This window comes from Petromyzon marinus, chromosome 46, assembly GCF_048934315.1.
Source record: "Petromyzon marinus isolate PM22_M1 ecotype Great Lakes invasive population chromosome 46, UKy_Petmar_22M1.pri1.0, whole genome shotgun sequence".
Classification (NCBI taxonomy): Eukaryota; Metazoa; Chordata; class Hyperoartia; order Petromyzontiformes; family Petromyzontidae; genus Petromyzon; species Petromyzon marinus.
In genome coordinates, this window is record NC_133712.1 from 14,749,527 (window position 1) to 14,773,917 (window position 24,391).

At 52.4% G+C, this 24,391-nt stretch overlaps 1 protein-coding gene across 2 annotated transcripts in view; it reads right to left on the reverse strand.

Annotated features, from left to right (window-relative positions):
* Positions 1–3,919: 3,919 nt before the first annotated feature.
* LOC116952354 (diphosphoinositol polyphosphate phosphohydrolase 1-like) overlaps positions 3,920–24,391 on the reverse strand; it is a 43,599-nt gene continuing 23,127 nt past the window's right edge. Inside the window, exons 2-5 of one of the 2 annotated variants that reach the window (XM_032971629.2) lie at positions 13,307–13,417; positions 11,918–11,962; positions 9,382–9,514; positions 3,920–6,733 (exon numbers count right to left, since the gene is read on the reverse strand). In XM_032971629.2, coding sequence (XP_032827520.2) covers positions 6,522–6,733; positions 9,382–9,514; positions 11,918–11,962; positions 13,307–13,417 — 501 coding nt within the window. In that variant the 3' untranslated portion in view covers positions 3,920–6,521. The remainder of the gene's footprint in view (positions 6,734–9,381; positions 9,515–11,917; positions 11,963–13,306; positions 13,418–24,391) is intronic. The other variant, XM_032971630.2, reaches the window with a different exon arrangement.

The window sequence follows — 24,391 nt, forward strand, 5'->3', positions numbered from 1 at the left end:
CGCGGCGTCACCCCAGCTGAAAGTGCGCTGTGGGTGCGTGACTCACAATGGACGTTACAGATTTAACGACGTCATCCGTAAGAGAAAATTACGTGGGAATCTATGGCAGCCAAATGCTCTGCTAAACGCGCGATGTTGATTCTAAATGTGGAGGGTAAAACAACAAGAAGACGTGGCGAAAATCAACGCGACCACGGGGGGAGAGAGAGAGAGAGCACGCAAACTCCAAATATACAACAGGCGTCAGGTTCGAGATCAAAGCCCACGACCTCCTGTAGACCAAGCAAGGGAGTTAACATCTCGCCACTTAAGCGCCTAGTCCGTCCCTCCACGTAAAAATACAAGTTGACTCTTCGGTTCTTTCGGTAAAATCACGTAGAAAGAAAAATAAATTAAATAATAGAATCCGCCGTTTAGATTGCAACACAAGCAATCGTCATCAGGTAGAAAACAAACTTGGTGAACTTAGAAATATAATGCAATACAACACAGAGAGTCGGCTAACACAACAGTCAACACCCTACCTGGTTGATTACGTTCTGTGTCTATGTTCTGTGTCTCTCTCTCTGTGTGTCTCTGTGTTGTCTCTCTCTGCTTGTGCGTCTGTCCGTGTGTCTCTCTCTCTCTCTGTGTCTGTGTGTCTATGTTGTGTGTCTCTCTCTGTGTGTCTCTGTGTTGTCTCTCTCTGCTTGTGCGTCTGTCCGTGTGTCTCTCTCTCTGTGTCCGTGTGTCTATGTTGTGTGTATCTCTCTCTGTCTCTGTCTCTCTCTGTGTGTCTCTGTGTTGTCTCTCTCTGCTTGTGCATCTGTCCGTGTGTCTCTCTCTCTGTGTGTCTGTGTGTCTATGTTGTGTGTCTCTCTCTCTGTCTCTGTATGTGTCTCTCTCTGTGCGTCTGTGTTGTCTCTCTCTGCTTGTGCGTCTGTCCGTGTGTCTCTCTCTGTGTCTGTGTGTCTATGTTGTGTGTCTCTCTCTGTCTCTGTGTGTGTCTCTCTCTGTGTGTCTCTGTGTTGTCTCTCTCTGCTTGTGCGTCTGTCCGTGTGTCTCTCTCTGTGTGTCTGTGTGTCTATGTTGTGTGTCTCTCTCTGTCTCTGTATGTGTCTCTCTCTGTGCGTCTGTGTTGTCTCTCTCTGCTTGTGCGTCTGTCCGTGTGTCTCTCTCTGTGTCTGTGTGTCTATGTTGTGTGTCTCTCTCTCTGTCTCTGTGTGTCTCTCTCTCTCTGTCTCTGTGTTGTCTCTCTCTGCTTGTGCGTCTGTCCGTGTGTCTCTCTCTGTGTGTGTCTATGTTGTGTGTCTCTCTCTCTGTCTCTGTGTGTGTCTCTCTCTGTGTGTCTCTGTGTTGTCTCTCTCTGCTTGTGCGTCTGTCCGTGTGTCTCTCTGTGTGTCTGTGTGTCTATGTTGTGTGCCTCTCTCTGTGTGTCTCTGTGTTTCTCTCTCTGCTTATGCGTCTGTCCGTGTGTCTCCATGTCTGTGTTTTGTCTCTCTCTCAAACTTAGCAATATTTGGAAGAACGTTAATCAATCAGGTGAGGCGCTGACTGCTGTGTTAGCCGACTCTTTGTTGTGTTGTATTGCATTGTGTTTATAAGTTCACTAGCTTTGTTTTCTACCCGATGACGGTTGCTTGTGTTGCAATCGAAACGTCGGATTATATTATTTTACTTATTTTCTTTCTACGTGACTTTACCGAAAGAACCAAAGAGTAATCCCTGCAGTCACCAAAGCTTTAAATCAAGTTCAATACAAGTTAATTTACACATCCCCATCACCGACACGGCTTGCTGAGAGTGCATACTTTTCAACAGCATCGGTTTTCAAGCCACGCATAAAAATACTCTGCACCAGTTTCGACATTTGTTGTCTCATCAGCAGTGAGGCTTGCTTGAACCAACGCTGGTGATAGGCCAGATGTGTATAGGCAAGGGCCCTCTGTGTTAGATATGCGTTCTAGTTCTATGCAAAACACAATAGCAGATTAACATTAATACAAACAAAAAAATTCATGAGCGTCGCTGTGTAATATATAACAAAATGAAATTGCTTTTTTGTTTGTTTTACTCGCCACAAGGGTGGGAACTTCCACGGATTTCTCGAGGAAGTCCCCACGGATTTCTGTCAGAGATGGTGCAGGTGTTGGTGGAGAGGGGGCCCAGGGAGACCCCTTTGCCCAGAGAGGCCCCGATTATCCCTCATTAATTAACGCTCTAATTAAATGCCCGGCTTAGAGGGCAGATAGGGAGCTCCCAGAGGGAGCCCCCAGCCAGGTTCCGGCACCAGCGACGCGATTACGCGGAGCAATCATAACAAAGACAAAATATCCACCCCCCTCCACGTATAGCCTTAACAGACTGTTGGGGGCAAGTGCTGTTAAGCGATGTAGCACCGACGAAGGCCGGCACGGCACACGAGCGGGGCGGGTGGCAAGCACCACGCCCGGACGCCTTTGTCTCCCCCGGTGGCGATGTTTTCACGCACCGCACCAGGTACTCATTTGAGGCCGAGTGGACCTAGGGGGAGGCCCAGGACCGGTTCAAATAATCGCCACCGGTGGTGTTGGTTGCCGTGAGCGGGACTCGAACTCGGGTCGCCGGGTTCGGTGCGCAGCGTAGCGCTAACCGCTGCGCCACCGCTCGCCACATTCATAGCACGGCCGTCCAAGCACGTGTCCACCAACGCTGGCTCGAATCGTTAATATTCTCCGTTTTGCGTCTCTCTTGCGAGTTATTTTTTTCCGGGGTTTCGTTTCTCCGGCCACAAATATTCATCTCAGATCGGGATGCTAATTAGTTAAGATATATATTTTTTTCAATGTTTATTTTTTACCCAAAGTGCCCACAAATTCGGCGTCATAAACGAGAAAATATTTCCTGCCCAGGATGAGACAAACGACTGCCGCGACGCGCTTCGTGATCCATCCTCGCCAATGTCCCCCCCCCCTCCCTCTTGCCCAGTCATGAATTTATAACTAAATGTAATTGACTATGCTATAAGCCTACATACATATTTAGGTAAGGAGAAATAATACGCACTGTGCAGATCGTCTCTTTAGCCCTCTTTAGTGGGGGGCGCGCGGGAGGCGGGGGGGGTGGCGAGTTTTTACTAAAAAAAAAAATTTGAATGAACGAATCAGCTATGATCGAGCCACTGCTGGATGAAGGCCTCCCAAAGGCCCTCGCCATCCCGTGATGCAACACTCGATTTAGCATCTGCACACAAAAGCTGATTTCATCGCTCTGTCTCCACGGTGGCCGTGAATTCTCTGGCGGGTTCCCTCCACTGGTTCGCCACTCGGTCGCCAGTCTCGATCATCAACCTCGCCCGGACTGTCACGAACCACAACACCCAGATATTGCGAGGCACAAGCAAATATTCGAAAATGTGTGTGGAAAATAGCAGCTCCGTAGCCCTTCCAGAACCTCATTACAACGTACACTCTGCCAGAACCTCATTACAACGTACACTCTGCCAATCACTCAGGCACTCGATTAGCGCCTCCGATTAGCAGGGTTGGCTACTACGTACGGTGCGAAAGAAGTTCAACATGTATACAAAGATCCCCCGTATAGCCTTAACAGACTCTTGGGGAAAGTGCTGTTAGCGAGCACCTATGAACGCCGTCACGGCAAACGAGAGGGTGGGTGGCCAGCACCACGCTCGGCCGCGTTTGTCTCCCCAGTGGCAATGTTTTTACACACCGCACCAGGTACTCGTTTGAGGCTGAGTCGACCTAGGGGAGGCCCAGGACCGGTTCAGATAATCGTCACTGGTGTTGGCCGCGAGCGGGAATCGAACTCGGGTCGCCAGGTTCGTAGCGCAGCGCGCTAACCGCCGCACTACCGCTGATCACTACGTACGGCGCGAAAGAAGTTCAGCATACATACACACTCGCGACCACCTTGGCACGAATAAATCTATGAAACAATCGTCTTCAAAAGTGCTTTATTTATTTAAGAATGTTTCCATTTGTTCCGGTGGCCAAATGCCTGCCGCAAAGCGTGCCGGGCTTCACGTCCAACCCTTTGCACGGTCACCGGCGTAATGGCGACATATACACCGCCCTGCCTCTTCTGTTGGTTAGGCAACCATCCCATCGGCAATTCCTCGCAATCGATTGCACGGCCAGCAAGCTCTTAAATCGGCGCGCAACTGAATCCGCCTGCAACTGCTTTGTCCGACGTCTGAGAAAGTGGTTGCCCATTTCGCCCCCATTACGTCAGAAACACGCCCCTTCACGTCAGAGCCCAGCCCCTTTCCCGGTTAGCCCCACCGCCCATCAGGATCGCGATGACCAATCACGAAGGCAGGATTGTAACGACAAAGATTGCCAATGTCGCAGCACGTGCTGGAAGCATCGTCGCTCGAAAATGCGAGCGGGTCGACGCTCGAGCTCCTGCTAAGCAAACCGGTTGCGGAGGCGATTTAGTTTCATGCAATCAAAGTTGCGCAACCGATCTCCGAGGTGTGGACCCGCGTGTCGTTAAAGCATGTACACGCACATTAAACAGCTGCCTTATGCACCAGGGTTGTTGGCGAGTCACCTCTCTTGTAGCTTTGCGTCCACCTAGGACCCATGTCTAGCAGAGAGGCTCCTTGCCTACAACACATCTGGCAGGTCACCGGCATTGGGTCAAAGCAAGACTTGAGTCTGCTGCCGAGACGCCCGAATGTTGAAATCTTCCCGGCGTTTGCTGAATACTGCTGGAATTACGCACTTCGTGGCTGACGGGATGTGTACAAAGAAAACAAAAATACTTTTTTTTTCACGCGGAGGGACAGATATGGGGAAGGAGGCGAACGGTCCGGTTAAGCGAGTTATTCAGTAAAAACTATCGGACTCCTTAAGTTGAACTTCACGTTTTTAATAAACATATAAAGCGCGTTTAAAGAACGTGACACATTTACGAAGGGCGTCAGACCTTGAGGCTGCCCGCGTACAACTTGACACGAGCCGAGCCCTGTTGCTGCCGCGTCAGTGACTTTCACTGCGCAATGACGTCTACATCAGCATGTCTCTTCTCGTGCACAGTGGAATTCGCCATCACCCGATGCCCGATTGCTTTTCTACAGAACCCTCGTCTCATCCCATATAGAACCCTCGTCTCATCCCATACAGAAGCCTCGTCCCATACAGAAGCCTCGTCTCATCCCATACAGAAGCCTCGTTTCATCCCATACAGAACCCTCATCCCATATAGAACCCTCGTCTCATCCCATACAGAAGCCTCGTCCCATACAGAAGCCTCGTCTCATCCCATACAGAACCCTCACCCCATACAGAACCCTCGTCTCATCCCATACAGAAGCCACGTCTCATCCCATATAGAACCCTCGTCTCATCCCATATAGAACCCTCGTCTCATCCCATACAGAAGCCTCGTCTCATCCCATACAGAACTCTCGTCCCATACAGAACCTTCGTCTCATCCCATACAGAACCCTCATCCCATACAGAACTCTCGTCCCACACAGAACCCTCGTCTCATCCCATACAGAACTCTCGTCCCACACAGAACCCTCGTCTCAGCCCATACAGAACCCTCGTCTCATCCCATACAGAACTCTCGTCCCACACAGAACCCTCGTCTCATCCCATACAGAACTCTCGTCTCATCCCATACAGAACCCTCGTCTCATCCCATACAGAACCCTCGTCTCATCCCATACAGAACCCTCATCCCATACAGAACTCTCGTCTCATCCCATACAGAACCCTCATCCCATCTCAAGTGGGCGCGCTTAGGAACTCCGCTTATTCGCCGGTGACGATAACTCTTTATCTGACGATGCAATTAGTTGTCAGCAGCAACTGCAGTCTAAACACTTTGATATAAAATGTTCATAACAAGTTTTTTGTTGTTGTAATAATGAGTGTTGCGCGTAAATGTTTAAACACATTTTTTTTAGTAGTGTTATATTACACGGGCGCTCAACAACATTTCACCTATATACTGATAAGTTAACTTTTTTTTCAGGGAAGTTGAAAATCCCGGCATGGAGTGCCACACAACTGGAGTGAGTGGATCATGGAGTGAGATACTTTTGTTGCTTTGTGCAGAGAGAGAAAAAATGCGTAAAATTGACATTTGGAGAGAAAATTAAATAAAATCACAAAACCCAAGAGTATGGCTTAGTATAATTAACTTCGTCATGCGGTGAAACAGCAGCAGTAACTTCGACAATAAGAAATTAAAAACCACTCTCTAAAATAAAATGACGGGAAACGCAAAATCACGAAAATAAAGACAAGAACAACGACAAATAATAATAATAACGCCTGTGCAAATTCAATACTGGCAACATCCATGCAAGCCTCTGTACATTACATTATAAAATACAATTGAACGTTTCCTGTCCCGAGCTGCTGATAATATTCTCATCTCCGCATCACTGTTTAGTTTTTTGTTTGTTATCGCGCTACGAACATTAACATCGCAAGTGACAACGCGTGCCTGTAATTCACACCATCTCCTCCCCCTCCTCGCTCAATCTCCGTCGCCGTTAAAGGTGCTCGCGCTCATCGCCGCTATCATCTGACGTCGGGCGTGCTAGCGATGGGGTGGGTGGCGGCCTTGTCTTCGGTTGCCGCGGCGACGGGGGTGGCGCCGTTGTTAACGGTGGCGCTGTCCACCCCTGCTGGGCCACCCTGCTTGTGCTTCTGCAGGTACGTGGCCTGCACGGGCTTGTGACCCTGCAGACACTCGATGGCCGCGTCCACGGAGAACCAGCCCCGCTTGCGGCCTACGAAGGGCACACGCGGGGGCCGTGGTTGGGATTGGTGGTGGGGGGGGTCGGGATGGGATTGGTGGAGGTGAGTGGAGTGGACGGAGGAGGCGGTACGGGGGAAGGGGAGGCATTGGGCAAGCCGAAAGGGCAAGGCCAGGAGTAGGTGGCAGCAGTGATTGAATACCGGGGATTGGTGGTAGGTGGTGGGGGTGGGTGATTGGTAAGTGGTACAGGTAGGTGGTAGTTGGAGGTGAAGGTAGTTGATAGTTGCCGGTAGTAGTTGTTAAGTGGTGGTAGTAGGTGGCATGGGTAGTTGGTAGGTGGCAGTAGTAGGTGGTAGTAGGTGGCAGTAGTTGAGAGCAGGCCATGGGGAAGGAGAGGGGGAGCGAACATGGGGTTAGAATGAATGAACACACAAAGGTGGATAGATGAATGAGTGAATGAAATTTCACAATTGTAAATAAACTATATATTATTCATTTGCATGCACATGGGGCTTGAATGGCCCACATCACATCTCAAATATTCGGAGACCCCCCCCGTGGCAGCTGTCCCTGTGCATCAGTCTGCCAGTAACGAGCGACGATTGCTATGGAATGTGTAGATTAGTTAGACTATTTTGGTGCTATAAATGTCCAAATGATGGGCCACTTTGTTGAGCTATCATTTGTAACCGGCTCGCTTCTGAAAAATAAGTTAATAGTCAGTGGGCTTTGCCTGGTAGGATGGGGATGATTTAGTTTCATTTGTACGTGGTTGGGTGATTTGTTTACTTGTACTTTACACTATCATGCTTTTTGTATTGTTTATTGTTGGAACGTTCTTGCCCGTCCCTACTGGACAACTGTAAAAAAAGACCTTATTAGCTCATCGGATTCCCCCTGCAGTAGAAATAAATATTATCATTCGGTAAGATATGCGGCCTGCGATTTAATTGTTTGAATGAGACAAATTTGGAGTGCGACGCCGGGCAAGCGACGGCCTACTCGGTTGGAATGACGCCGCGGGATGTTTGAGGCCCACCGCGAAGCGGAGAGTGTGCGGTATTTATGGGTAAACACACACGGCAGTAATAACCAGGGCGGCTCGCCCATTCGGACCACGGACCGATGCAACAAGCGGGCAAACGGGCTCCCCCCACCCCCCGCCTCTCTGGGCCGCGTTACCGCTCCAATCGCGGACGTTCGACTCGGTTCCACGCGGTGCAAGTGACACATTTATAACTGTGTTGCACTCATGCATGGCGCGCAGCTGATTTATTTACCTTTAATGATTCACTGTTATAGTAAGTAACATAAATAAACAGATGATTCCTACATTTCAGACATGTGCCTTGATGTAAAAAAGACATGTTTTGTTGACACAATCCCATTGGCCACACGGCCTTCTGGGAGTACATTTCAACAGTATTCGTTCAACTCTGGACCCGTTTCTGACATTCAGTGTCTCATTTACAGGATTGATAAGAATAATAAGTGTCGCTATGTGACTGTATGTGTGTCTGAATGTGTGCCCCATATGTGTCTCTGTGCCTCTGCCTGTATGTGCCTGAAGTGTCTATGTGTCCGTCTGCATGCACCTTCATGTATGGGGAGCGGTAGTGTAGTGGTTAGTGCGCTGCACTACGAACCCGGCGACCCGAGTTCCGAGTCCCACTCATGGCCAACACATGTGATAATTATCTGAACCGGTCCTGGGCCTCCCCTAGGTCGACTCAGCCTCAACTAAGATGTCAGTCATCTCAGGCGGTTAATCCATAACACCTGAGTCTATCCCGTGACGTCCTGTCAGTGAGCCTTGAACACTTCACCTGGCCTCAAGTGCACCTAGCCTGGCACAAGCGCTGTTGTTGCCTCGACGTGTACGTGCCTGTATGTGTTTGCGTGTCACTTGACAGCCTAGCCACCCTTGGAAGCGAGCTGTTCCAATCTCAAGGAATTTTCCAGGTGAAATGTTTCAAATAAACACGTTAAAAAAAAAAAAAATCCATAATGTTCAGTGAAAGGAAAGCGCGTTCAGTTTGCTCATATAATTTGTAAATACGTGACTAAAATAGACAAGACGTGGCGAATGGAGAGAGAGAGGGCCCTAAAGTAGAGGTGGCCAACCGGCATCTCCCAAGCCGCATGTGGCTTTTTTAATCCACCACATGCGGCTATATCAAATGGGCATGGTGTAGAACACACACGATCACAGTAGCAGCAAAGAATGATGAATGCGTCCCGTGATGTGCCAAAAACTGCCTATATATACACACACACACACACGTATATACATATATAAATACACTTGGCTCTTTGCAGAACTCGTGGGTACTTTTTGACTCTTGGTCTGTTACAGGTTGGCCACCCCTGCCCGACAGAGGCAGCCCAAGAGAGGCGGACCGAGAGAGGCGGCCCGAGAGGGTCAGGTCGTGCAGGGGCAGCCCGAGAGAGAGGCAGGCCAAGAGAGGCGGCCTGATAGAGGCAGGTCGCGAGGGGCAGCCCTAGGGAGAGAGGCAGCCTGAGAGAGGTGTGGCTTGAGGGAGCCCGAGCGGATCAGGTGGAGGCCGAGGCAGCCCGAGAGAGGCAGCCCGAGCAGAGCAGGCGGAGGCAGCCGAGAGCACGTTGCTGGTTCATCCAAGTCCGGAGGTAGGAGAGAGCGCGGCGAGCGAGGGTTCTTACCGGTGGCTGCGGCGGCGGCGGCGGCTGACGGAGCATGCGTTTCCTTACCGATGTTCACGGAGTCCTCCCAGTCCTCCAGGATCTCCGTGACGATCAGGATGTACACGTAGGTGCGGTGCTTGCGCTCCTGGTTCTACGGTTTGGGTTTGGCGAGAGACGCGCGCGCCGACAGAGACTTTTTAAATCACGGTTGCCCTGAGCACAGACCCCAAGGCACGGAATGTCAAGTAAAGAGCAACACAAAGCGTTATCGAGGTTGTCATAGATAGTGCTCAGTGTTGCTGTTGTAGGTAGAGTTAATACGGGTCTTGCTTTGAGCAAGGGTGTTGTAGGAACTTGTGAAAAAGAAGCGAGGTGACCTGCAGTTTGACGAGTGGGTGGGCGAGTGATGGAGCTGGTGAGCGAGCTGGTGAGCGAGGGGCTTAAAGCATGCTTGTGTGCTGCGCCGGGCTTCATAGGTGCTCGCTAACAGCACTTTCCCCAAAAGTTTGTTTAGGCTACATGGGGGACCTTTGTCTTTTGTCATTTTTGTGTCCTGCAGTGTTATGGGTGAATGCGGAGCGGTGGGTGAACGCGGAGTGGCGGGTGAACGCGGCGCGGCGTGAAAGTGAACTTTTTGAATACAGAAAACAGAAAAGACAAACGGCACGGGGTGTAGTGGCCTTGATTGACAGCCCCCCATTCCAAAACGTTGTACGTACCCGTATGTTGAACTTTCTTTCACACTGTACATAGCCAACCATGCTAATCGGAGGTGCGAGGAAAGCCAACAAACTATGGGTCTCTGTGTGAGTCTATGCATCTCTGTGCGAGTCTATGGGTCTCTGTGCGAGTCTATGGGTCTCTGTGTGAGTCTATGGGTCTCTGTGTGAGTCTATGGGTCTCTGCGCGGGTGTATGGGTCTCTGTGCGAGTCTATGCGTCCCTGTGTTAGTTTATGGGTCTATGTATGAGTCTATGGGTCTCTGCGTGGGTGTATGGGTCTCTGTGCGAGTCTATGGGTCTCTGTGCGAGTCTATGGGTCTCTGCGTAAGTCTATGGGTCTCTGTGCGAGTCTATGGGTCTCTGTGTGAGTCTGTGGGTCTCTGCGTGAATCTATGGGTCTCTGTGCGAGTCTATGGGTCTCTGCGTGAGTCTATGGGTCTCTGTGTGAGTCTATGGGTCTCCGCGTGAGTCTATCGGTCTCCGTGTGAGTCTATGGGTCTCTGTGTGAGTCTGTGGGTCTCTGCGTGAATCTATGGGTCTCTGTGTGAGTCTAATGCATCTCTGTGCGAGTCTATGTATGTACGTATGTTGAACTTCTTTCGCATTGCAGGGAGCCAACCGTGCTAAATAAACAACAGCAGTTCCAAAGAAATTAGTTTTCAATAGACATTTAAAAGTGCATAGCTCCAACGGCTTCCTAATATCGGAAGGAAGGGTGTTCCAGACGGCCGCAGACGCGCGTCCGAAAGCGTCACGCGATGACGCGGTTGGCCCGCTGAGAGAACCACCGTCAACACCGCCGGCTCTCAAGCCGTACCCTCGCGTCGCCCGTACGCCGGTGGCCGTGTTCGTACGTGGCCTGTAGCCCAGCACGGTGGAGGCAGCGAGGGTTGATGGATCACACACACACACACACGAACGCGCACGCGCGTGCGCGCGTGCGCGTTCGTGCACGTCTCGTACCCTCTGCGCATTGAGGTCGCCACCTCCTGGCTCGTGGCAGCACAGCAAGTGGATTAATTGCCGTGTGCACGAAGATTGAGCATTACCCACCCCCCCCCCGCTCCACCGGCCACCTCCCCCCCTTGAATGCCTGGGGTTTGTCCAGGTATTCATAATAAAGGTTTTTGGGTTAGATCGCGTTATTTATAAATGTGTCGTAACCCTCCACCACCCGACACGGCCAATCAGAAAAAAAGTGTCACGTTGACAAAAGACAAATAGTTCACTACTTTAGCCCACCGGTGTGTTGAAGAGTGAATCCACAACATTTACAGTTTGAGTACGACGTTCCGCTGGTAATTACATCCAGCATCATCGGACAATTCGCCAGAATGGCGAATTGTAAACGTTGTGGATTCACTCTTCAACACACCGGTGGGCTAAAGTAGTGAACTATTTGTCTTTTGTCAACGTGACACTTTTTTGCCGATTGGCCGTGTCGGGTGGTGGAGGGTTACGACACATTTATAAATAACGCGATCTAACCCAAAGACCTTTATTATGAATAATATTGGTCGCGAAAGCCTACGTGTTAATTTGTCCAGGTAATCCGGTTTCCTCGCACAGGTATAAGTACTCATTAATGGAGGTGGCAAGGCGAGCAAAGGTAGGGCGACCACAGGGGCGGGGAAATAGTTGGCGCCACTTCTGGCTGCCCTCCCCGCTCGTTGTCCGTGGCATCCCGCCGCCCGTGAGCAGACCGAGCACGTTACACATCCTACAGCTATTTGACGACGCTGTATCCAAATAAAACATGTATTTAGACTGGAGGAATCCGATAAGCTACGAGGCTCTTTTTTTCCCCCACAGATATTGTAACAAGGACTCACCTCAAACACTCCCAGTAACCGCCCCAGGTCTCCCTTCACTCCAGCCTGGAATTAAAGCCACACAAACCACATCGCAGATTTATGAAGGTCGAGAGACACCATCCTAGCCACCGATGCCATCCCCCCACCACCAACTCGCTCCCAACACTCTCCACCTTCCACCAAATCATGAAGCTGTTGAGCAGTCGACAGCCAATAAAAGTAGCAAATATGTGAACCGGTCCTGGGCCTCTCCTAGGTCGACTGAACCTTAAATGAATACCTGGTGCGATGTGTAAACATCAGCACTGGGGAGACAAAGGCGACCGAGCGTGGTGCTGGCCACCCACCCCCTCGTGTGCTGTTCTGGCCTTCAAAGGTGCTCGCTAACAGCACTTGCCCCAACAGTCTGTTTAGGCTATACGGGGGACATTTGTGTGCGAGGGGAGGCGAGGTTCTCCCCGTGTCTCCACAATGTCTCCCACACGTCTCCCACATGTCTCCGCATGCCTCCTCCGTGCCTTCTCCCCCCCGTCTGTCTCTTCCCCTATCTTCCCCGTGCATTCTCCGTGCCTCCCCCGTGTCTTCCCCGTGTCTTCCCCGTGTCTTCCCCGTGCCTCCCCCGTGCCTCCCCCGTGTCTTCCCCGTGTCTTCCCCGTGCCTCCCCCGTGCCTCCCCCGTGCCTCCCCCGTGCCTCCCCCGTGCCTTCCCCGTGCCTCCCCCGTGCCTCCCCCCGTGTCTTCCCCGGTGCCTCCCCCGTGTCTTCCCCGTGCCTCCCCCGTGCCTCCCCCGTGCCTCCCCCGTGCCTCCCCCGTGCCTCCCCCGTGCCTCCCCCGTGCCTTCCCCGTGCCTTCCCCGTGCCTCCCCCGTGCCTCCCCCCGTGTCTTCCCCGGTGCCTCCCCCGTGCCTCCCCCCGTGTTTCCCCCGTGCCTCCCCCGTGCCTCCCCCGTGCCTCCCCCGTGCCTCCCCCCGTGTTTCCCCCGTGCCTCCCCCCGTGCCTCCCCCCGTGCCTCCCCCGTGTCTTCCCCGTGCCTTCCCCGTGCCTCCCCCGTGTCTTCCCCGTGCCTCCCCTGTGCCTCCCCCGTGCCTCCCCCGTGCCTCCCCCGTGCCTCCCCCGTGCCTCCCCCGTGCCTTCCCCGTGCCTCCCCCGTGCCTCCCCCCGTGTCTTCCCCGGTGCCTCCCCCGTGCCTCCCCCCGTGTTTCCCCCGTGCCTCCCCCCGTGCCTCCCCCGTGCCTTCCCCGTGCCTCCCCCGTGCCTCCCCCGTGCCTCCCCCGTGCCTCCCCCGTGCCTCCCCCGTGCCTCCCCCGTGCCTCCCCCGTGCCTCCCCCGTGCCTTCCCCGTGTTTCCCCCGTGCCTCCCCCCGTGCCTCCCCCCGTGCCTCCCCCGTGTTTCCCCATGTCTCTGCGTGCCTCCTCGTAGACCTCCCGCATGGCTGCCACGCCCGCCTCCTCTTCGGGCTCCATGCCGCCGCCCGGCACGATCCACTTGTCCGGGTACCGGCTACTGCTCACCAGCAGCACCTGCATTGGCACAGACAGGCACACACACTCACTAGCCCGTCCACAAACACACCCATCCACAACTCACTCGAAAACGCGAATACACACAGAGCGCCTATGCTAAGCTCGGGTTCATTTTGATGGTCGGCGTCGCCATCCACTGGACGATGTTGGGATGAGCAACACTTTCAAACTCCCCGCAGGGCCTGTCCAGGACGTAAGGGGGAGAGATTTTCTGCCGCTTAGCTCCCTCCCTAGTGCTTATGCAGGATGCCTCAAAACTCACTCGCGAAGCACAACGGCAGGCTGCGGGAGCCAACAAAGGCCACCACTCCGACACCCATCCCGTCCAACAGCAGGCACAGATTTGAGAGCGGAAAAGGTGAAAGGAGAGGAAAGGCTGGACGCCCGAAAAACGTGACGCGGCGACCGTTTCTGCTCCACAACAAGCATGAGGTTACGAATGCCATCGGCCAGGCCTGAGAACGAAACAACGCGAGACCTGTGCCGAGTGTTACCCGACCGGTGAAGTACCCCATTTGAACTTTTTTTTTTAACCAAGTGAAAGGTCCACTGAGCTACTATAGAGCTCTTTTTTTTATCAGAAGCCACCTGACCACAAACAATAGCACAACCAAGTGGCTTATCATGTGGAAATGTATAGCAGCTAAATTATCTTAACGTATGTTGCTAAATTTGGAGGGAAAACCCCGAGGACCCGGATAAACGCCGGGGAGAACGAGCACGCAAACTATAAATATACAGGAGTCAGGGTCGGGATTTAACCCACGACGACCTCCTGTACACCAGGCGAGGTAGTTAACATCTCGCCACCGTGGTGGCCGAGCCAGGCTCAAACACACGTGGCGCACTTCTGGAAAACTTGGTCATCGGCACTTCAAAAGCAGATCCGACGAGAACCCTCCAACAGTCCTAGCGCGAGAGGCCGGCCGATTGGCTGGCCGGTCGGCCACACACATGGACAGGTGGGAGTCCAGCGGCCGACGATGTCGACCATCAAAGCCAAGTTTTTCACCCCAGGTAAAAAGTTTTTTTTCTAACCCTCAACATCGCCGCCGACTGGACGATGTCGGCACTGGCAACGTCGGCATTGCCAACGTCGGCGACTACCACAGCTGGCAACCTGGAGGAGGGGACACAAACGCTCCTTATACGGCCATCACACAAGGCTGCACTCCCAAAGTAAGCATTCGAGGAGGCCAGAGTATCCAACCTGCAGTGCCTGGTGAAGGTACGGGCCCCACTTCCACGTAGCCGCCCGGCATATGACCACGGACCGGGAAGGTCGCCACTGCCCTGGTGGAGTGGTGCCCTCAAGCCTTCGGGTCACAACTCGTAGCAACGGGTGATGCAGGCTCTGAACCAGTCAGAAATTCGGACCTCACGAGGCTGCAATTCTCCCAAACTGCTTCCCCACACGGGGCGAAAAGCTCGCGAGACTTGCGCCAGTCAGCTGTCCTCGCCGAAGGTGAATCTTCAGGACACTTGCCACATCAATATCAGAATCTTTTGTTTATCATGGAGGGATCCGAAGAGCTGTGATGCTCTCTTTCACAGATCGTGTAAATGTAAGCCCCACCCCCCACCCTGCCTATCCGGGCACACAGTCGGTAGGTGCAGCTCCTGCTGAAAGGGGAACGTGGATGCCACCCTGCGGATGCCACCCTGCAGAAAAAACTGCGGCGAGATCCTGAGCACCAGCAAGTCCAGCTGGAAGGATACGAAGGGAGCATGAGACCTCGCCTGGTATGCAGGAGGTCGTGGGTTCGATTACAACCGCGACACCTGTAGATTTGGAGTGTGCGTGTCCTCTCTCCCCGTGGTCATGTGGATTTGTCTCTGCGTCCAGAGTATTTGGCTGCTATACATTTCCACGTGATAAGCCACTTCGTTGAGCTATCATGTGTGGCCAGGTGGCTTCTGAAAAATGAGCTACATAGCTCAGTGGGGCCTTGGCTGGTAAAATAAAAATGGTTGAATTCCAGTTTAGTGTTTCACTCCCGCCAAATGACTTGCCCGGAGCATAACCTGCTGGGGCATTCAGGCCACAGCAGCAGCTCCCAACGCATCCCACGCGAGGTGGCGGGGGGGGGGGGGGGTGCGGAACCTCGACGACCCCTTGCCGGTCGACAATTGCCATGGCCGTAATATAATCATCGCGCCTGATTTAGAACGGACTTCCTCCGTGTGTCAGGTGGCGCGGGTATATAAGTTGGTGGGTGACCCGAAAGCTCCAGGAGAAGAGGTTGACGGTGGCCTTGATCGACCGCGGCCATCTGCAGTCAACCGAGAGTAGCCTCACACCGCTGCGTGAATTCCGTAGCCGGCGTTTCCTCTGCCGCCTCTCAAGATAGGGGAGAAGATCACAGAGGGAGCGCAACTCTCAACATCACGCTGCACTCCCAAACATGTAAAACAAATGTCACGGCGGGGATGGCGAGTCCGATGTAAACGTATCCACACAGCATGTGCAGCGCTCAAGCGAGCTATGTATTTTACACCTATTTTTTTTTTACTTAACCCCATTACGAGGTGCTGGGTTTATTTAGTCTGTGTAAAATAAATCATCGCAAAGAAGGAAAAGTAAAACATACAGTTGCGAAGATCGTTTTCTGAGGCTCCAACCGACTCTAAGGTAACTCCTGCCTTATTTAATAATCAAATTGTTCAGGGCCTTTATCCTGTGGCTAAATCTCTCACTGCATTCGGAACGAGTGATTAAGTGACACGTCGTGGATAGCACGAGGAGTCGGGACTTCCGTGATGGAGGAAGATTTCTCTCTGCATTCTGGATGGGCATTGTGAGTACCAACATCATCCAGTGGGTGGCGACGTCAGTGGTTAAAGACCCACAACAGAAAAATCACCCTGCCAAATCAACATTCACATCTCACCCCCAGCATCACACACTCACACTCACCACACTCGACTCACACACTCCCCACCCAGACTAACACCCACTCTAGACGAACACACACTCACCACCCAGACTAGCAAACAAACACATACACAAACACACACTCTCCACCCAGACTAAAATACACTCACCACCCAGACTAACACACACATCTCACCCAGAATAACACACACACTCCCAACCCAGACTAACACACATACACACCCTAGACGAACATACATTCACCACCCAGACAAACAAAGACACACACACCCTCGAATAACACATACTCCCCACCCAGACTAACACACACACCACGCAGACTAAAACACACACACCACGCAGACTAACACACACACACATCACCCAGACTAACACACACACACACCACCCAGACTAACACACACACCACCCAGACTAACACGCACAAACCACCCAGACTAACACGCACAAACCACCCAGACTAACACACACACAAACCACCCAGACTAACACACACACACCATCCAGACTAACACGCACAAACCACCCAGACTAACACACACACCACGCAGACTAACACACACACCACCCAGACTAACACGCACAAACTACCCAGACTAACACACACACACACCACCCAGACTAACACATTTACCACCCAGACTAACACACTCACCACCCAGACTACACACACACACACACCACCCAGACTAACACACACACACACCACCCAGACTAACACACTCACCACCCAGACTAACACACTCACCACCCAGACTAACACACACCACCCAGACTAACACACTCACCACCGCTTGCCTTCGGCCTACCACAACCCATGGTGGCGTTGCAGTGTTAATGGCTGTGCGGGTCTCACCACAACTCCCCTTACCCCACCACCCTGAAAGCCACTAATCTCTCTCCAATTACAGGCTGTGGCCGATTGATGGATCGCGAAATTGATTCGCTCGCTCAATCAATCTCCACCACGTGAGACTCTGGTTGTCCGCCGTGCCAGCGCTAAGATCGTTGTGATGCATTTACACCATCACACCCGTGCGCGCCCATTTAAGGCCGAGTCGACCTAAGGGATGGCCCAACAGCGGTTGCAGGTTTCATTCGCCGCTAAAGTTGGGAGCTGCGGTCGGGTAATCGAACTTTTTGGCCAGCAATAGCCGGCGCCAATTCAAAAGTTGTTTTAAAGGGTTAATACGTCCCTTGATAATACAGGTTTTTTTCTTGGGTTAGATCGCGTCGTTAAACCTGGCACTACCCGACACAGCCGATAAGTAAGTGTCACGTAACCAGAATGTGCCAGTTCGTTACTAGTACAGCACACCGGTGTGTTGGAGAGACAAGCCACAGCATTTACAATCTGAGAACGACGTTTTGCCAGAAATTACAACCAGCTTCATCAGGCGGCAGCCAGATTCGTGGAGAAGTCCTCCCGTTTCGTTCCTTAAATACATTTAAGGAACGTCGTTCTCAGATTGTTAATGTTGTGCCTTTGCTCTCCAACACACCGGTTTGCTGTACGAGTAACCAATTGGCATGTTCCGTTTACGTGACAAACCTCACTAATTTGCTGTGTCGGGTGGTGGCGGGTCAAATGACACATTTATATATTACGCGATTTAACCCCCCAAAGAAACCTGTATTATGGATGATATTGGTCTCGAAAGGCTACGTGTTATACGTTCCTTGAATTGGGCAAGGTTTGAGACCATACCTGTCAAACCCTTATCAGTGCCCTACCTTATTACAGACCAATTCAGACCGTATTGGTCACCCCGTGCCCCTTAAAAATCTCAGCGTTCATCCTACAAAGTCCCATCACAAGGGAGAAACACAAACAAATCGACCATTTTTTTGTTTAATTATTGCCCGTGTTGAAACGGCTGTAGGCAATATGGACCTGAAAACTCAATTTCCCTGTACAAGAATACGGAGTCAAATCGCATGGGTTGACAAAGTATGTTAGAAGTTGGCCATCGGGAGCGTCAACGACACCGGTTATTAAACAAAGGGCAAATCAGCCAGAACGTGCGTCAACGCCTGCGTCGTCGTGAGCGCAAAACATCTCCCCTCCCCTCGTAGGCAACACGGAAAGAAGAAAAACGAAACAAAAAATTAAGGTCATTTTACGCGTCCCATCAGTATCACTGCCTTCTTAGCCGTGCGGAATTTCGGCAACATCGCTTTCGTCGCACAAGAAACCTCGGGAACCAATTTCGACATTAAGTGTCCACATCAGAGGTCAAGCTTGCTTGAACCAATGTTGGTTAACTGCCAGATGCTTATAGGCAAGGCCCCCCCCCCCCTTTCTCATTGCTTTAGAACTGCTTTTTGTGTTAAGATGTTCAAATACCAAATATGAAGCTGTTGCAAGGCATAAAGTCCACATTAACCACACACATTACTTTGTGGTGAACACGCTCTGATATAATAGATGGCATTGTCTTTGAACTGAATGGCCTACGCCAGAGATAGTAGCCCTCTTTATGGTCTAGTCTCACCATGTGTCAGACCAAAGAACGCCAAAAGGCGAACATTAGAAGAAGGCTACTTGTGTCGTGGCCGAAACGTCGTGAGAATTGTATTGTCTTATTTTGTTTTATTGTTTTATTCTCATTCTACGTGACTTCACCGAAAGAACCAAGAAGAAAATCGATGTGTATTATGAAAGTACGTTGAACTTCTTTCGCACCGTACGTCGGAGGTGCGGGCAAAAGACAACAAACTAAACACAAGCTCTACCCAGGCAACCCGTAGGAACCCCACCCCCTGAAACCCACCCCAGCCCGTCTCTCCCTGATAACATCCACACAGCGAGCGCTCTCTTGCCACATCGCATTTGGAGGTTACGACAAGCCGGTTTAATCAAGGACAGCTGACCAGATTTCACCCCAGGATCTCAGTGGTGCCAGCTCAGTGTCTCCGACTCGAGTATTAGCTGCCACCCACTCATCAACCTGCTTGGCTGTCAAACCTCATCACTCTTCTATCGCCACTACCATGTGGTTACCGTTCCTGTGAACTCAGCATTAGCTGCCGCCCATGGTTCACTCACCAACCTGCTTGGCTGTCAGTCGCCTTCTCATCACTCTTCTATCGCCACTACCACGGTTACCGCTAAAAGCATCTATGATGAACACGTATTTTGAAACTTCTTTTGCACCCTAAGTAGGCAACCGTGCTAATCAGAGGGTGTCGGGGGGGGGGGGGGACAAAATAAATTAATTTTCAATCTCGATGATTTAAAAGCACGCAGCTCCAGTGGCTGTCTCATCCTGCAGCAGGTCATCAGATTAATTTTCAGGTCTCGCTCGAAATGGCTGAACTCGAGGTTGCTGGTTCAAGAGTTTGTGGGACCCCCATGTGAGGGGACAGACATTCTGGGCAGTGCAGCCATCGTACGTCTTTAGCCGGGCACGTGTAACAACTGGGTCACCACCAAAGTCAAATATCCCCCATAGAGCCTTAACCGACAGTTGGGGCAAGTGCCATTAGCGAGCACCTATAAAGGCCGGCACGGCACACGAGGGGGTGGGTGGCCAACACCACGCCCGGCCGCCTTTGTCTCCCTAGTGGCGATGTTTACACATCGCACCAAGTACTCATTTGAGGCTGAGTCGACCTAGGGGAGGCCCAGGACCGGTTCAGATAATCGTCACTGGTGTTGGCCGTGAGCGGAAATTGAACTCGGGTCGCCGGGTTCGTAGCGCAGCTCGCTAACCGCTACACTACCACTGGGTTATCACCACCACCATCATCACCACCACCATCACCACCACCACCACCACGAGCAGCTGGGCTAAGGTGGTGTCGTTTGCGGTCACTGGTGACAGCAGCACGGAGCTCCGACAGATAACGGTGTGCGCCGCGACGCGCATAGGCAGCTGCGCGCACAGTAAGGTAAAGTTGAATGCTTTACACGCTGTGGGACAGGGAGCCAGTGAAGGTCTTTCTGCATCAGCTTCCGGTGTCTGTGGCCACATTGCCCTCGTGCCGGTAAGCGCTCTGCCTGCCGCACTCACGACATCCTGCAGTTGTTTCGGCACATTCTTGGTTGAGCCCACCGGCAGGCCACTGCGACGGCTCGACTCGGCGACGGAGGAACGTGCGCGCTCGAACATTGCAGCCGCCTCGGCGTCAAGGGGATCGACGGCACGGACGGGGGGTGGGACGCAGCAGCTGTCGGAAGCTGCAAAGATCGGGCCGTGCAGATCGCAGCCACGCGTCCTGTGGGTTGGGGATCAGGTGCAGCTCAAACTGCAAGGCTATTAACAATCGGTGGCAGCTGGTGGCGCGTACGGGAGCGGCGTCCGCGTTTTGAGCGACAGGCCACGTCTATTCGGCTTGCTCAAGGCTGCGCTTGGCACCCAACCAGATCAAATCTCTTTATTCTGCATTCAGTTTGGGTTGAGTGGATGCCGTTCGGCGGACTCGCGTTGAGCGCACGTTGTTCAAGAGCCGATGTCGCCACGCCGTCAGGCTCAAAGTGAACAGATAATTCAGTGTCATCTGCAAATACGCTTAGGTTCACTCCACGTTTGTCTGCTAGCTCAGATAGCTCAGAGGTGTGTAGATAATAAAAAGCATAGGACCTAGGGCAGATCCTATTGGCAATGAACAATTGTCACGAAAATCCGATGACATACAACCGTCGTTATGCACTCTGTAAGGTCTGCCCGTGAGCTGTGACACAAACCCTGGCAGTGCCGAATCTTCGCCCGAGATGCTGTAGCAGTACGGTGTGGTCAAACGTACCCAACGCTGTGGTAAGATCGAGAAGGCACCGTGGAGATACAATTCCGTTGTCCGTGGCCTTCAGGAGGTCGTTGCAGGTTTTCAGCAGGACTCTCTCGGTGCAATGACACCACCGATGGACCGGCGGAAATGTCGGAATTGGTTCTGTACCATCGAGATGATGGGGCCTGTAGTATGCGGTTGTACTATTTTCTCAAACAGCCTTGAAATGAATTGCAGATTCGATACTGGTCGGTAGTTCTTCAATTCGTCAGCATCAAATGTTGCTCTTCTTGAGTGGTGGCTGAGCCATCACTTCCTTAAATCGCCCTGGGCAGAGAAACGAATGGCGACAGAGCGCACCGGCGATGCTTAAATCAACCAAGTTGGTGGACGCGACTTTTTTGGGGAAGCAGAAGCGGTAATCGGTTTCCCTCCAAGTCCGTTGTTGACCGGAGCCCACGAGTTGCGTGGAACTTGGCCCAACGGTGCCCCACCGGCGATCCAAGTCTGACAATCGGCGACCACACGAGCCAAAGGGCGAGGCCAAGTCCTCCGCTTTGCGAGAACCACCGTTCATTTTTTCCCCGCTTTCGCCATCTCTCCGCACCTCAGACAACAGGTCCACCACGTGCCACAGCCTCACAGTTCCCTTTTCTTCCTACTTATCTTACCCCTCTTCGCTCCCTGTGGAGCACAAGGCCGCAACAAGCCCATGCCATGCCGGACAGTCTTTAGCAGCTTTCTTATCAGAGATCTCATCGTGCCAGTGCTGGGCTTCAGACATTGTGATGTGGCGATGGGTCCATGCTGGTACGAGTGCGTCGTACCAGCATCGGTCAAACGCTCCTCTTCCCCGGTGTACAGCAAGAGCACTCCGTGTTTGGGCAAGTGTAGTAGCGAGTAAAGTAAATTTTGATTTAAAGCTTTCGTGACTGCAGTGATTCGTATTCTTGGTTCTTTCGGTAAAGTCACGTTGAAGGGAAACAATAAAATAATAAAATATATATAAAACAATAAAATTCCCACGACGTTTCGACTGCAACACAAGCAGTCATCATCAGGTGTGAAAACCAACGGCAAGAACATTTGAAAGAAGTGGCGGTTTGTATTTATTTATGGATAGCGATTTGACAGTTTGTTTAGATGGACGAGTCCATCTATGTTCGGAAAAGAGGAGGGGGGAGACAAAAAAATAATGTATGCTGTCTGAAAGGCACCGTAAGCGTGAACAATCAATTAAGACCCGAAATGGTTTATCAAATCCTTCCAATTATTGCTAAGCCAGAATCCATCTTCTCGGTTGAAATTTTCTCTGTGTTTGTATATGTGGATAGCCTCATGAACGAATCTCTCATGGTAGCCAGATGGCTTGCAAAGAACCTCTGTCTTGGAGAAGTCAATGTCATGTGAGCCTAATGAATTATAACAGTGATCTGCCACGGCCGAGGTGTTGGTCCTACCGTGTTTAAGGTCTGCTTTGTGTTCACGAATATATAGCGAGTAAGGTAGTGAATGTAAATGTGAGTGCATGGTCGAGGTTATAGGCGTATGTACATTGCGAGATCCGTGATGGATGGTGACGGTCTTGATCCAGCAGTGGATTGCTCATGGCTGACGATGACGACGGCGGACGGGGTGGGAGGAGTGACGAGTTCCTACCTCGCGAGATTGAGCGAGCGAGACAGGAGGAGCAGGGAGGAAGAGGAGAAGCCATCGATTGAATTAACACCCCCCCCCATCCATCTCCTGCCTCCCACCACCACTTTCCAGATTAAGGGGGGGGCCCAAGGGGGTTAGACGAGAGGGCGGAGGGGGGAGAGCGGTGGGGGGGGAGGGGTAGAGTCAACCGAGTTCACGGTGCTCATTGTCAAAGCGGCTGCATCTTGCTCGCATCCCGGTGAGACGAACGGCGCCACTAAATCACCGGTGCCACCGCCGCCGCCGGGGTTCATGTTATCAGCGTATTCACCACGTATGTATGTTGAACTTCTTTTGCACCGTACGTCGCCAACCATGCTAATTGGCGGTGCGGGGAAAGGACAACAAAATAAACGCAACGTCTGGAAGGAAGAGCGTTCCAGACGGCTGCAGAAATGCATCTGAAAGCGAGCAATGTTTTTGTTCGATGGCCAGCCAAAAGCCGCTGCGAGGATGACTGGAGTCCGCGTGATGGTTTATGTTCCTTGACGAGATCACCACGGTGGTCATCATCATCGTCATCACCAGCCGTGGTCAATCCACTGCTGGAAGAAGACCTCCCTGGTGAATGGATGGAACCCGACTGAAGAAGGCGATTGTGAGCATAACCATTTAGGGGTTGCCAGTCTGGGAAGTGGCGTCCACGTTCGAGTGGACCATAGTTGATTTCGTACCAAGATCAGGTACCGATGCTGTGATGGGATTTTGTTGCAGGTTACTGCGCAGGTTTGACGACAGACCTAGGTTGACGGAGAGATCTGTCCGAGTTTGGTCGAGAGCGGGAGAGGTGGCAAGCCTTCGTAACAATATCGATGAATCAATGCCTGGCGGAAAGCCAAGACTGGAGGGGGAGAGGGAGGCTGTGTGAGAGAGCAGCGCTACCCGGCGACGTGCACGGGGCCTTGACGAGCCACGCTGACCTATGCAATATTTATTTTTGCGTCGAGTAACTCAAGCTCTGACTGTGCAGCCCTCGACGCACCCCACACCACCACCACTACTACTACTACTTCCATACCAGACAGCACCGCACCATAACTCCCCACCGCAACCACCATCACACAACCACCGCCATCATTGCCACCACAAACACCGCCACCCACATGCCAACGGAATCGGCGCCACCAAAACTGCTGCTGCTTCAATAGCCACTGCCAACCACCACACTCGCTGCTTCCAGCACCGCAATCACTGCCACCACCGCTACCGTCATCCGCCACCACCACCACTGCTACTAGCACCACCATCACCATCACATGGCCGAGCGCTCAAGGAGCGATCGCACAACGTGGGGACTCGGGTTTCACTGCGGCGACCGCAGATTATTCCTGTCCCCAGCGCTGAGAGAGAGAGAGCGCATGGTGGTGGTGATGATGCCGATGGTGCCGACACAATTGTGGCGGCGCTGCCGCCGCTGCCGCCACCATCGCCTGTAATGGCGGTGGTGGTGGTGGCCCTGGCAATCGTTAACATCGTCGCCACGAAGGCGCGCCAAGCGGACGTTGCCGGCAGCAATGACTCCTGCGGCATCGCCGACGCGAGATGGTGGGCGGGGGTTGGTAGAGCTTGGTGCACGAAGTCCACCACCGTGGTGGGGGGCATGGAGGCACGACGGAGGGGGTTGCAACGTGGGGGGGCGGCAAGGA